The following is a 13,413-nucleotide window of genomic DNA, read 5'->3' on the forward strand; positions in this document are numbered from 1 at the left end:
TGACAACAAACTAACAAACAATGTGATGTTCCTTCTTCTAATAAACGGTAGGCCTATTATTAAAATATATTAATTAATTAATTAATTGTAGCTATTGATCGTCTTTCCAACACGTTATATGATTGAATCACCTCACATGACAAAACATTGATGAATTGACCTAATTAGACTATGTATTGGCCCTTTAACAAATTGCTTTCATCCCATATAGAAAATGCTCATGTGACATCCTTATACAGGCTGCCAGTCCTTCTATGAAAGCAAGTTTGACCAAAGTTTAATGCAGTTGTAAAAATAGAAAATGGTATCTCGCCACACAAAGGTTCTGCTGTTATCTTTTTTTGAAAGGTCTAAAAATATATACCTGTATACAGTATATGGAAGTCCTTTAGAAGCTTGTGTTTTATTGGAGAATACCTAGTAGCAGGTTACAGGTTAATGCAATCTTGACTTCATCTTGAGAAAGTCCAAATGTAATACTCTGTTTAAAAAAATACATTAATGGAAATTCCTTGCTCCATTTTTTTTTTTGCATATTCTGGATTTATTAGGCACTTATAGTTTCCAAAAAGAATCATCCAAGCGGAATTATCTTCGTCAATTATGAAAGAAGTTCTGACAGTGTGGAGTGTGAAGTATTGAGGAGGCAGACACACTTTTTTGAGTGTCTACGTTGTTAAGTTTAATAACAAGTCAAATGTTTTGAGGTACATTAAATAATAAGGCTGATAGGAACAGTGACATATCATAAGGAACATATTGTGAAAAAGGCAAAGAATAACAATAGCACATGGAAAAGAGCAATGTTGAAAATGCAGTAGTGAAAGCAAGTGGGGGGCAAATGTTAGGCAAGGGCTTGATCAGCTGATTATTAGACAAAAAAAAAGGCTGTCCAAAAATGTTTTAAAAGAAGAATTAGAGGAAGAAAGCAGTAAAAGAAACAGAGGCATTCAAGTCATCATTCAGGCATCATCGTGGCAACGGTAGGCTCTTTTATTCACATTTAAAATAATTTTGAGCTTATATAAAATAACAAACTCGTAAAGGACAGCACAAAGGAACCCATTCATGAGTACATATTTGAACAGACAACTACACTTACAGTGAAAATGATAGCCTGACCACAATGCAGGAGTCATTTTCCCTACCCGTCACAGGGTGTTTTGATTCGATTGCCTGCGTTGCACTCATCATCATCAACGTCGTCACCTTCATACTGGGCTTCTGCGGCAATGCTGTCGTGATTTGGATCGCCGGCTTCAAGATGAACAAATCGGTGAACACCACCTGGTACCTGAGCCTGGCCATCTCTGACTTCATCTTCTGTGCCTGCTTGCCCTTTGGTATCACGTACTTGGCGATGGGAGAGTGGATATTCGGCCTGGTCATGTGCAAGCTCACCTCCTTCGTCATGTTCCTCAACATGTTCAGCAGCATCTTCCTGCTGGTGGTCATCAGCGCAGACCGCTGCGTGTCTGTGGCGTTTCCCGTGTGGGCGCAGAACCAACGCACCGTCAGGAAGGCCTCAGCCGTGGTAGTCCTGGCCTGGTTGATGTCCATCACGCTCAGCATGCCCAGTATGGTGTTCCGTGACGTGTCCGACCACCGAGGGAAGGTAACATGCGTCAACAATTACCACACGTATCGACACAGCCATAAGTACGTGGCGTGGAGCCGCTTCCTTGGAGGGTTCGTGGTGCCCTTCTTGATCATCATCTTCTGCTACTCTGTCATCATCCTCAAACTCACAAAGAATAAGATGACCAAATCGACCAAACCCTTCAAGGTCATGTCGGCCCTCATCGCCACTTTCTTCATCTGCTGGCTTCCATACCACATCTTCATTCTGCTGGAGCTGAACCCCTACCAGTTCGATGTGGAGATCCTCACCATTGGACTACAGGTGGGCACGACTATTGCGACGGCCAACAGCTTCCTGAACCCGTTCCTCTATGTGTTCATGGGCAACGACTTCAAGCAGAAGTTCAAGAGTTCCCTGCTCAACAAAATGGAGAATGCTATGGGCGAAGACGGCCGCACTCTCAGCCGGTACCTGTCCAGGTCCAGCTCTTATGACGCCAGGGCCTCTACACACATCTAGAATGCTCCAGCTTATGAACATTACAAACTGTTGTAATGTTACATTACTGTTGTCTGTGTCCAGATGGCAATGTTTTCCCACCTAAAGCTCCTGTTTGTCGAATACAATTATTGATTTGTTATACAAAGAATGTAGATGGGGACGGATATATACCTGTTAGCATCTTTGACCAAGATGCCCAACCCCTTTCTACTCCTTAATGACCTGAATCTGTATTCACTGTAAATCATGTTGGATTGAAGTGTGGTAAATGTAAAATTGGATCTATAAATAATATATCAAATATTTCTCAGGTAACCTAAGCTTAGTCCTGGTCCTAGCGGTTAGAGTTGTATAGAGTTGTTTACTTAATATGATTGTTCACAGAGGCATATGGAAATGTATACTTTGAATTTGAATGTCTTGTCAGTTTATAACCATATTAAAAGGAATGTGTATGTACGAATTTTGTGAAATCATTATTTATATTTTCTAAGTAATATTTTCTAAGTAATAACTTTGTAATAAACTAATGTGATTAGATCATTCGTAGGATGGCAAAGTTTATAAGAAACATGTGGCACATTTACTATTCCATCAACGATTTGTAATGTCATCCTTGAATACACATTTTCTTTTTACATAGATATGTTTAGATGCTAGAGTTCATAGCCCATAGCGTCACTTTTTATGACCCTTAGTGCAGAGCGAGATCCTTTTTTGGGAAGGCCTTAAGACATGAATTAATGTATTTGTATCACTTCATATACAGTCTTCTCCTATGACAACAAACAAACAAGGAAATGTTCCTCCTTATAGGCCTATTATTAACGACAGGTATGCCTATTATTAATACATATAATAATTGCTCAACAAAATGGAGCAATTATTGAATAATTGTAGTTATTGATCGTCTTTCCTACACGTAATGATTGAATGACCTCACATCACAGAACACTGATGAATTTACCTAATTAGAGTATTTATTGGGCCTTTAACACATTACATTCATCCCATATAGAAAATACATTCTCATGTGACATCCTTATACAGACTGCCAGTCCTTCCATGAAAGCAAGTTTGACTCAAGCTTAATGCAGGTGTAAAAATAGAAAACAATATCTCGCCTTACAAAGGTTCTGCTGTTATCCTTATTTTTTAAATGTTTAAAAATATATACATGTATAGTATACAGTATATGGAAGTTCTTTAGAAGCTTGTGTTTTTATTGAAGCATACATAGTAGCAGGTTACAGGTTAGTGTTAAAAGTGCAATTTTAAAAACCCTTAACAGAATGCATTACGCTTTTGGAGTAGATTGGATTTGCTTAAGCTACATTAGCAGTCGAGAAGAAAAGTAACCATAGAATCCTTTAAAAAAATACTATTATTATTATTACTATCATCAAATTGGATGTTTTCATTTTTTTCATCTTCTTTTTTTTTAACCTTATGTGCTACGATTAACATGGGGGTACTACCATAAGTTTTCTTGAGTCTAAAGGAGATCTGAGTTTTACATTAAATCATAATAATAATAATAACATATCGTAAAACATAATGCCAAATTCCTCAGTGGTTTCGGGGGACGTGGTCATGCACAGTTAATGCTATTTGGGATAGTCCAGTGTAGAAAACATAACTTAGCCAAGTCACATCTGCAAATCCGAAAACAAAATTGCCGTATTAACATCAGTTATTAAGTTCCGCTGATTTTACTGCTTCGGGTATCACTATCCTTGTGAATATAGAGTTATGGAGAGGCAAGAGTCTCGAAGAGAAGAGTACAAATACAACCATCATCACGGGTAAGATGCAAGTGTTTTTTTCAAACCAGCATTGGGCTTCCTTTAAATACAGGATCAATCTGCGGTGTATAAAATAGCATTATTCATAGCTGTGGTAGCAGCAGACATCTTTTCAATTCTATTTTTCACAAAAATAAAGTCCATATTATATTCCATACAGTGTTTCAACAAACCTTTGTATTGCATTTTTCCTTCCACTATGATTATGATTCTGTGGTAAAACAGCGATTTGCCTCCATACTATGAGAGCAAATCTACCTTCTTACTAAGGCATCGTTGCAACAAATACTCCTCTTTGACGGATCTCATTCAACAAGTACGCATTTCTAAAACCCAAATAATAAATAAACATTGAACCGCTGCTATATACTTCAACAGCCAACATCACAAAAGAAAGTTTACGGGGAATTTCAGAACAGAAAAAATCATTTAAATTAAATGTTAAACAACAGAAGGGGAAAAACAAAATCACGTCCAACGACGACAGTGAAAAGGGGGAGCCATCTTGTGTATCATCTCGGCATGTACTCCATGGGCACGCCCGACATGTTCTTCGCCCTCAGCGCGACGTCCACCGTTCGGATCAGTTTGTTGATGTCCGCGCACATCTCCGGCGTGTAGGGATCGTACTCGAGCTTGCGCAGGCCCGAGCGCTTGAAGTTCCCGTCCTTCTGACCCTCCACGCAGAGCAAGCGGTCCTCAGACACCACAGGACCCAGGAACAGCACCATGGCCTTGAGCTGGGAGAAGAGGTCCCGCTTCAGGTCCTCGAAGTGAACCACGTGGACGTGCCTCCCGTAGCGCAGCCAGTCCAGGGTGTGGGACGCCCACCATGGAGCGTAGTTCTTCACAAACTCGGGCCACTCTGGAGGATACCGAGAGAGACGAGGGAATCAGCAGTGAACGGTATTACAGGGAGAACACACGGTTGACTGAGGATCGTTCTGATGTTCTAATTCTGGTGCTTTGTTGTTTATTGTATGTTTTATTACTGATCTTATATGATGTAAGGTGACCTTGAGTGGCGTGAAAGATGCCCTAAAATACAATGTATCATTACAATTATTATTATTACTCATTAATTCCATTCGAAAGTAATAAGTTCAAAGTGTAATATGCAAAATACAGGGATAAAACAGGGTGGATGCAAACATCTCACATCTTTATACCACCAGAATGGTAAAATGTATACAATCACCAGAGAGACAGAATGACAAGAACTTAACAGATGGCGTGAGTGTGCAAACAAAGCCCCAAAGCTAAAATCGACACAATGCTAACATCTCCAGAAAGTTCAGTAACTTCGGCCTCCCCCTTTGCAGCCCGAGGGGGAAAACAACAAATGTGGAAGTGACGAATTGATAAACTAGAATTTCGTTCCATGTCATGAAGCACAATGGAGCAGTCTGACACCATTTAAAAGCCAGGCTTTACATGACTCATTTAATAATTGCTTCTAGAGTTATGCCAGCCTAGGCAGACATAACTCTAGTAGCAAGTGCATAAACTAATTAGGAGAGTGTGAAATTTATTAATTATTAATCAAAGGGGGGGGTCTGCTGAGCTGATGCAGCATTTCAGAAACTAGCAAGGGAAACCATTTGTGCCAAAGGGAGCAGAACCACCAGACCTGACTGGAAAAAGCTGTCCAGCCCGACCGATATATCGGCAGGCCGATATTATCGGCCGATATTATCGGCCGATATTAGGCATTTTTGAAACTATTCAGTATCGGCATTTATAATGGCCGATAAATGAATATAAAAAAAAAAAAAAAAAAAAAGCTCTAACGCCCAAACCCGCTGATTCAGCCAGAGTTAGGCAGAGTGAATGACGGAGATCGACGGAGATCATCGGTGTTGTTCATGTGTGCAAGTGTGTTCATGGTAAGTTGGCAACTGTCACGAGACATACATTGCTTGAATAACAATCAAAAGAACATCCCCATCAATTCTCTAAAGTCAATAAGCATGACTTAATTCATGACTACCTTGTCCAGTTTTGCTGTTACGTGTTAGAGAGTGAAAAGGATTTAAAGGATAACTACAAATAACTAATGTTAGGGAAATGTGTTTGTTTTGTTGCGCGTTTCTGGATTATTTTTTAATATATATATATCGGCCGATATATCGGCATATCGTTTTTTTAAATCACAAAATATTCGTATCGGTATCGGCCTTAAAAATTCTATATCGGTCGGGCTCTTTAAAGTCAGTCTCGCCAAAGACATTTGCTTTGCTACTAATGCTGGTTTGACCAGACACGGCAGCTGAGATGTAGCTGGTGTCAAATGCATCTACTGCAGAAACACAATGATACTTCTTCCAAACACTCCTCTTCATTCTACCGAACACGGTATACAGCAAAAGAAATTTTCCCTGAGAGCAGATTACTGGTGACGTAATCTGCTCTCAGGGATGTGGTGAGGGCATTAATTTTATTCTTCAGCAAAACCACATCTGACTCATCTGACTTCACTGAACAGTAAAGGGGAAGTTACTTTTAAAACGTAATATATGACTCTTGAGAGGGTAGTCGCATCTAGATGCATCTCCAGATCTACCCTGACAACAACAATCTCTTTCCCCTCAAACATCACACAGAAACAGCCCTGATCAAGATCATCAATGACCTCCTCCGTGCATCTGATTCCACTTTACTCCCTATCCACATCCTCCTGGACCTCACAGCAGCCTTTGACACTGTATCCCGTCAGCTCCTTATGATCGGATTGTCTGCCTAGCATTAGAGTTGTAGCAGTGTTTTGACTCCTACCTTGAAGACACGGCCAATTCAGAATTACCTGTCAAAAATATAAATTGTTCAGCAGAGTTGTACAGGGTTCAGTGTTGAGGCTACTGTTTATTATTTACCTTCTCTCATGGCAACATCCTTTGCCACTATGCTATTCAGTTCCATGGTTATGCTGATGACAACCAGCTTTATGTGTCCACTGAGCCCACTTCTTCTCTCCCTTCCAGTACCCTTACTGCCTGTCTCCATGATGTACAGCTGACCAACAACTGCCTAAAATTCAACAGTAGTAGAACTGAGCTACTCCTCATTGGCTATAAATCAACACGCTGAAAAATAAATAGTTGTTCCCTCCACGTTGCAGAAGTCACCACACCTGGCTGTCTCCACAAAGGTTTTGATGTAAAGAGCATTGATGTAATCCTGGACAGCACATTTGCTTTTTCAAGCTATCTAAACAATGTCTCCCAGCTTTACTTTTTGAGAATTCTGTATTGCGATTGTTGTTTTTTGGATTCATTGTTACTCTTCAACAATCTTTTCTTATTTATTTACTTTGAATGTGTGCGAATGAAATAGTGCATACAATGAGATTTTAGTGAACCAATGTTATCCTGTTATTCAGCTATTCTATTATCGATTATTGACTTCCTCCTAAAATAAAAAGTGAAAGGTGCAATTAGAGAAATGGGGGGGTTTCTATTGAATAGCAACCATTGTTATGTAACAAAAAATGTGCTTCTGTTGACATCCAGGTTTCAGTTCTTGTTTTCGTTGTGACCCCAGGTTACTTGTTTACATTGTATATGTTGAGATGTAAATCAGCCAAATGGGCAATCAACAGTGTGGTTATATATTGTTTATTAGCAATGCTGTCTTATTTATGTCTCATTAAATCAGACGTACATACATAACTGTCCAATTTCTATCTGTGGATATGTTTCAGTGTTTGGATGCAAAAACATATTAGGATACGCATAATGCATTATCAACTGGCTTTTATTATTTTAATAATATTGATAATTCTGAATTCTGAATTCAAAGCAACATTTCAATAGGTCGTAATAAATAATAAAAAAATAAATAAAAAAATAGTTGTTCCCTCCACATTGCAGAAGTCACCACACCTGGTTGTCTCCACAAAGGTTTTGATGTAAAGAGCATTGATGTAATCCTGGACAGCACATTTGCTTTCTCAAGCTATCGAAACAATGTCTCCCAGCTTTAATTATTGAGAATTCTGTATTGCGATTGTTGTTTTTTGGATTCATTGTTACTCTTCAACAATCTTTTCTTATTTATTTACTTTGAATGTGTGCGAATGAAATAGTGCATACAATGAGATTTTAGTGAATCAATGTTATCCTGTTATTCAGCTATTCTATTATCGATTATTGACTTCCTCCTAAAATAAAAAGTGAAAGGTGCAATTAGAGAAATGGGGGGGTTTCTATTGAATAGCAACCATTGTTATGTAACAAAAAATTTGCTTCTGTTGACATCCAGGTTTCAGTTCTTGTTTTCGTTGTGACCCCAGGTTACTTGTTTACATTGTATATGTTGAGATGTAAATCAGCCAAATGGGCAATCAACAGTGTGGTTATATATTGTTTATTAGCAATGCTGTCTTATTTATGTCTCATTAAATCAGACGTACATACATAACTGTCCAATTTCTATCTGTGGACATGTTTCAGTGTTTGGATGCAAAAACATATTAGGATACGCATAATGCATTATCAAGTGGCTTTTATTATTTTAATAATATTGATAATTCTGAATTCTGAATTCAAAGCAACATTTCAATAGGTCGTGGGTGTAAGTGTGTGAAAGGGGTGATTTATTTTACTGCAATTATATTTAAACCAGCACCATGTAGCTTGTCTGCTGAAGCTATTTACTCCATTAGAAAAGATGTGATCCAAAAATGTTCTGCAGAATAAAAGATGCCCTTCCATGACTCCATCCAGGGAATTTCTCACTATAAATCATTTTATTCTGGTTCAATGGAGCCAACTGCCGAGTGTTTTGGTGCAAAAACATAAACAAAATTTCCAGAGGACACATAAGAAGTGCTGGTTCACGGGCTCAGTCCCACTGAACCGATGCTGGAGTTTAAAGATGTGACATTCTGACCACGTCAGCAGTATGTGTCACTCAGCAGTGACACATGAACTGAAATAAGTGTCACTGCCTCTGCCCAATAATCTGGATCAATCGCTCTCAGTCATCCTACTCACCCTTCCCCTTCCAGTGAGCCTGGGATGCAAACCCAATATGGCCGCCATATTTGCGGTTGAACTCCGCCATGAGGGCCTTGTAGGGGTTCCTGATCATGAGAATGCCGGAGTCAAAGGCTTCGATCTCTTTCTTCCCGCTCTCATGGGTCTTGATGCAGATGGTCCTTCCACTCCGCCAGTGGTCTCGCTCCCCCTTAAATCCTATGGGAAAAATGTACATAAGGAGTCAAATGCCACATCATAGTTAGACACTTACAAACCTTGAGTCTTTGAAATAGTTGGACACCTGGTCACATCTGGCATTACCAAACTTGGATCTCCTGTGAATCCTTTACCTAAACTCGAAAGCGGTTTCTAAGGCGCCGTTTCATGAATCGAAAGAATTGGCCTGTCTCCATAAAGGTCCTACAAGCTGGGTAGCTTAATATAGGAGTTGAGTTATTTAGGCTGTGCTATGTAGTTTCATTTTTTGTTAAATGGAGAAGTAAGCCTGTCTTACACAAAATGTGACTTTTGTCCACCTTGGTAGCCATTGTTTAAAGAATTCATTACCATGAAAACAGGAATGAACGTGAATGAACCCATAAGTGACAAATTACTCACTGCATTGTTTGTGTTAATGTTTTTTGTGTGCGTTCCCATCCAACTCAAACAAGGTTGTTTGGTAATCCCATTGCGACATATTTGCATTAAATGCAAATATATTCAAATTGTTTTAGCGTAGCCTTAGCATTGGGATGAACGAAGGAAAACTAAAATTGAATCATTTTGACGTGTTGGTTTACGTCCCACATGACACAGGTGGATGATGTCACCGAGGGATCTGGCTCTACTGTCTGGTCGGGCCTCACGCCCACCTTTGTTGTAGAGCGAGCCGTCGAAGTAGTAGCTGCCCGAGTAGAAGCCTGTGGCGAGCTCGATGAGGTGCCGGGCCCAGGTGTTTCCGGCGCCGGGGAAGCTGGCCAGGGCCTGCAGCAGCTTGGAGCGGGAGGGCAGAAAGCGGCGGTCCATGCAACGGTTGTCTAGGGGGAAGACCAACACAAGGCAGGCTAGACAGTCTTCAATCCTCCTCAGATCCTCTTCATAGATCAATTGTGTAGTAATTTTAACTTCTGTCCACTTCTGCGCTTCAATAGTTGGACCGATTGTAGAACTCAATGATATATATGATTAATATCCATAGAATAAATGTAAACTCATAAAATGTATTTTCATATATTTTACGTGGTTGTTGTGCAACCACATAGTCCTGACGAAGATAAACATAGTGGTGTTTTGAAATCTCCTTGTTGGGTGACAGCGTGACTTTTAAGCAACCAGGATGCTGACTCTGCAGGGTCCTTTGTCTGAGGGTCACTGGTGGTTTCATTGACGTCAAGAGAATTCCCAAAGAGGAGAAGTGAAATGGCTCACTGGCAACTAGTGCAAGACGGAGTCAATGCTAAATAAGTACGGCTCAAGTAAAAACGTAAAGTAAAAAGTTATGGAGGTACATTTGTTTTCTTCAGACGCTACATCCTGGTCATGGTTGCTAGGAAGAACTGCTGGGGCCTATTCCAGGATACAGGGTAAACCCAGTCCAACCAGGTCTTTGTAGAAGACCTTGGTATCCCGGACAGATCCTGGGGCACATGGAGAGCGCAAGCTAACCCTACGCAGACAGGTTACATGCCGGGAATTGAACCTGCGGCTTGTGTAGCATTATATTGCTTTAATTTGGAGGGTATTGGAGTGTAGTGGCTAGAGTGTTAGACTCCCAGCAAAAAGGTAGTGTGCATTCATGTCCACGCAACCTGTCATCCTTCAGCAAGATGTCTTAACCGTACCTGCCCCTTAATAACATGTCTCTGAATTCACTGTCTAGTTACTTGGGCTGAAATAATCTGGTTAATGAATACATTGTAAATAATACAATATTATTTACAATGTATATGAAGAGGCTAGGCCAACTCAATGCTCTATGTAACTATGTATGCATCTGTCTATCAGGCCGTATCTGTACCTTGAACCTGTGTTTGATAGACAACAAAGTACTGGTCGTTCCCACAGCTCTCCAGCTCCTCCACATGGCAGCGGTGAAGGCACATGTTCTCCTCCTCGGGCTCGTGGAGGGAGAAGTGTGACGTCGGGAAGCCACAGTGGCAGCGGTCCCCAGCCAGCACTGCCAGAGACTGCTCCTGGGGTGCCAAGGATACACACATACACCCGTTATACACTCACGGGACTCACACAGGACTACTGCTATAACTCAATACTACCACTACACAGACACACAGAGGAACACGAAAACCACATAAACACAGGAAGATGTATGCACATGTATACATAAACACATACTGGGCAATGGGCATGCACACAGACACACACAGATAACACATAAAAATACACATAAATATTACACATAAATATTACACATATAAACACCTATCAAGGCACATGCATGTGCCTTTGTGCATGTGTTTATAACCATAAACACACACACACACACACACACACACACACACACACACACATGTACACACACACACACAAACATATTTTATACCTTCTCTGTGCACATGTCAACACACTTGTCAATAGACATGTTTTGTAAGACCGCTGTAACAGGAAGGGCCAGAGAGACGTTGTCGGGCTTGAGGAAGCAGCCCTTGAATATGGCACTTCCATCTGCAACAGAGAAACAGGACCTTACTAATGAATACATGTATGTTTCATGTCAAAAGGTACACACAAGAGATCTACTCTTTATCTAGGAGTGCTAGCTAAGCTGAGATGTCTGAAACATTTGCATTGCCATCCATCAAGTAGGATGGTAGTTAATAAGTGCTATCTCTGCTGCCGATTTATTTGTTGTTGTTCCCTTATGAGGGGTCAGCGACCTCTGGAGCCCGAGCGACACTTCCAACCCCTGCAGTGGCTCCCTGAAGCTTTGAAAAAAGCTTGGAAATAAATAATGGCTATTTCATTTTTTTCTTTCAAAGGGAACTCCTCTTATTTGGAGATCAAGGTGACACTAAAATAACAAAGGAAAGTGTTTTAATATTTGGTCACTGAAAATACACACAGTAGAAATTCCACAAACTATAGCCTATTCCTTTTTTTATATACAGTATAACTATGTACACATCTTTATACGCTACGCTATCTTCATTATAGGGGTCACATTTTTTAGGGGTCAAAAAAGGTGTTGTGATGCATTTTATTTGGTGTGGGACCAAAAATGTCTCTTCGGACAGTTACGGTTGTAGACCCCTGGTCCAGGCGACATCCCTACAACCAGATATCTACAAAAGAATGTAGAACCTGTAGGCAACTGAACCGCAGTGGATCGGAAGCGCTGTAGTCTCCGTCTGTTGCCTGTTTGTACTATGAGTAGTATTGACCAATCAGCTTTGAGCGGGCTTTGGTTGAATGCTGGTATACAGTCTCCTCCACTCATGCATCTCAGGTTCCTAATGAAACGGTAAACAAAGACGGCCGCACAAAAGAGAAAGTCTTGGCCTTGAGATCTGTTATCGATTATCTGGTAACACCAGACCCCAACCATATTGCCCGTCCCGAGAGGTAAACAGCAGTTTGCCGATGGTCAATAGCATAGGGTTGATGAAGAAGCCATCTAAAATAGCTTTCAGAGCCCCTCTCTTGTTTATGTTGTTAGCGTAACCACAGTGAAGTAGCACATTGAGGCAGTCCAAAACCTTAGAGGGATACAGTATGACCCTTCAACCCTGATTTGGGTAAGGGTTACTAAGTACTGCATATACTTTGGATTTATTTTAAGCGGGCATTAAAATTAATTGATTTTCATGTAACATGCATGTATGTGATATTGCATCCATGATGAAAATGTGTAGTGCGGCACAAATCGCTCTTCCCCTTTATGTCTTGTTGTGCAGTCTGGTTCTTTTTTGCAATGTCGTCAGCATGAGTCAGACAAACAACAACTGGGTCGGAGGTCGACACTGAATTAATGTCTCTGCAGCCCGAAAAAACTGAAAAAAACCACCCCAATGTAAACATGTAAAATAAGCCAACAGATCCAATATTGACACACAAACTTTGGATAGAATCCACTGTTCATCCCATTGAACTTTAAGGTCTGAATTCTACACTTAACCCTGTTTCAACAGCCACATATTCATATTTTATTTCACAAGGATAATTGAGGATTCACATTCCCCATTTTCAAATTACCATGGCTCAATTTATTTATATAAATATAAATGAATCAATAATTAGGGATTGAATATAGACACAGTTTAAACAAAATCCACAAAAAGGATGGTTTATAATTATAGTGTAGTGTTAGTGTCATATGAACATTTTCCCTTGGTACTGCATGGTTTGACCATTAAAACCAACAGAGGGAGAATATGAAAATATGGAACATCCCCATCAATATAGGATTGTGCTGTTTGTTTTTTAGTGTCTTCCATCTGCCTTTTATTCTCATGCTGTTTAGAATCTCCTCCATTACTGTGTGTTCTCAACTTGTTTTTTTCTGAACTTCTCTGTTCATCTTCCGGTCTGG

At 40.2% G+C, this 13,413-nt stretch overlaps 2 protein-coding genes across 2 annotated transcripts in view; one reads left to right on the plus strand and one right to left on the minus strand.

The window, feature by feature from the left end:
• The first annotated feature begins 949 nt into the window (after positions 1-949).
• LOC130384395 (chemerin-like receptor 1) lies at positions 950-8,722 on the plus strand. Its single transcript, XM_056592542.1, has 2 exons — positions 950-4,794; positions 6,870-8,722. The coding sequence occupies exon 1, from the start codon at positions 1,127-1,129 to the stop codon at positions 2,099-2,101; it is 975 nt and encodes a 324-aa protein (XP_056448517.1). The 5' UTR covers positions 950-1,126; the 3' UTR covers positions 2,102-4,794; positions 6,870-8,722.
• The window catches only part of LOC130384282 (sialate:O-sulfotransferase 2-like), a 23,810-nt gene continuing 12,916 nt past the window's right edge, over positions 2,520-13,413 (minus strand). Inside the window, exons 3-7 of the mRNA XM_056592405.1 lie at positions 11,428-11,549; positions 10,885-11,059; positions 9,740-9,904; positions 8,883-9,083; positions 2,520-4,753 (exon numbers count right to left, since the gene is read on the minus strand). Coding sequence (XP_056448380.1) covers positions 4,401-4,753; positions 8,883-9,083; positions 9,740-9,904; positions 10,885-11,059; positions 11,428-11,549 — 1,016 coding nt within the window. The 3' untranslated portion in view covers positions 2,520-4,400. The remainder of the gene's footprint in view (positions 4,754-8,882; positions 9,084-9,739; positions 9,905-10,884; positions 11,060-11,427; positions 11,550-13,413) is intronic.

This window comes from Gadus chalcogrammus, chromosome 6 (assembly GCF_026213295.1).
Source record: "Gadus chalcogrammus isolate NIFS_2021 chromosome 6, NIFS_Gcha_1.0, whole genome shotgun sequence".
Classification (NCBI taxonomy): domain Eukaryota; kingdom Metazoa; phylum Chordata; class Actinopteri; order Gadiformes; family Gadidae; genus Gadus; species Gadus chalcogrammus.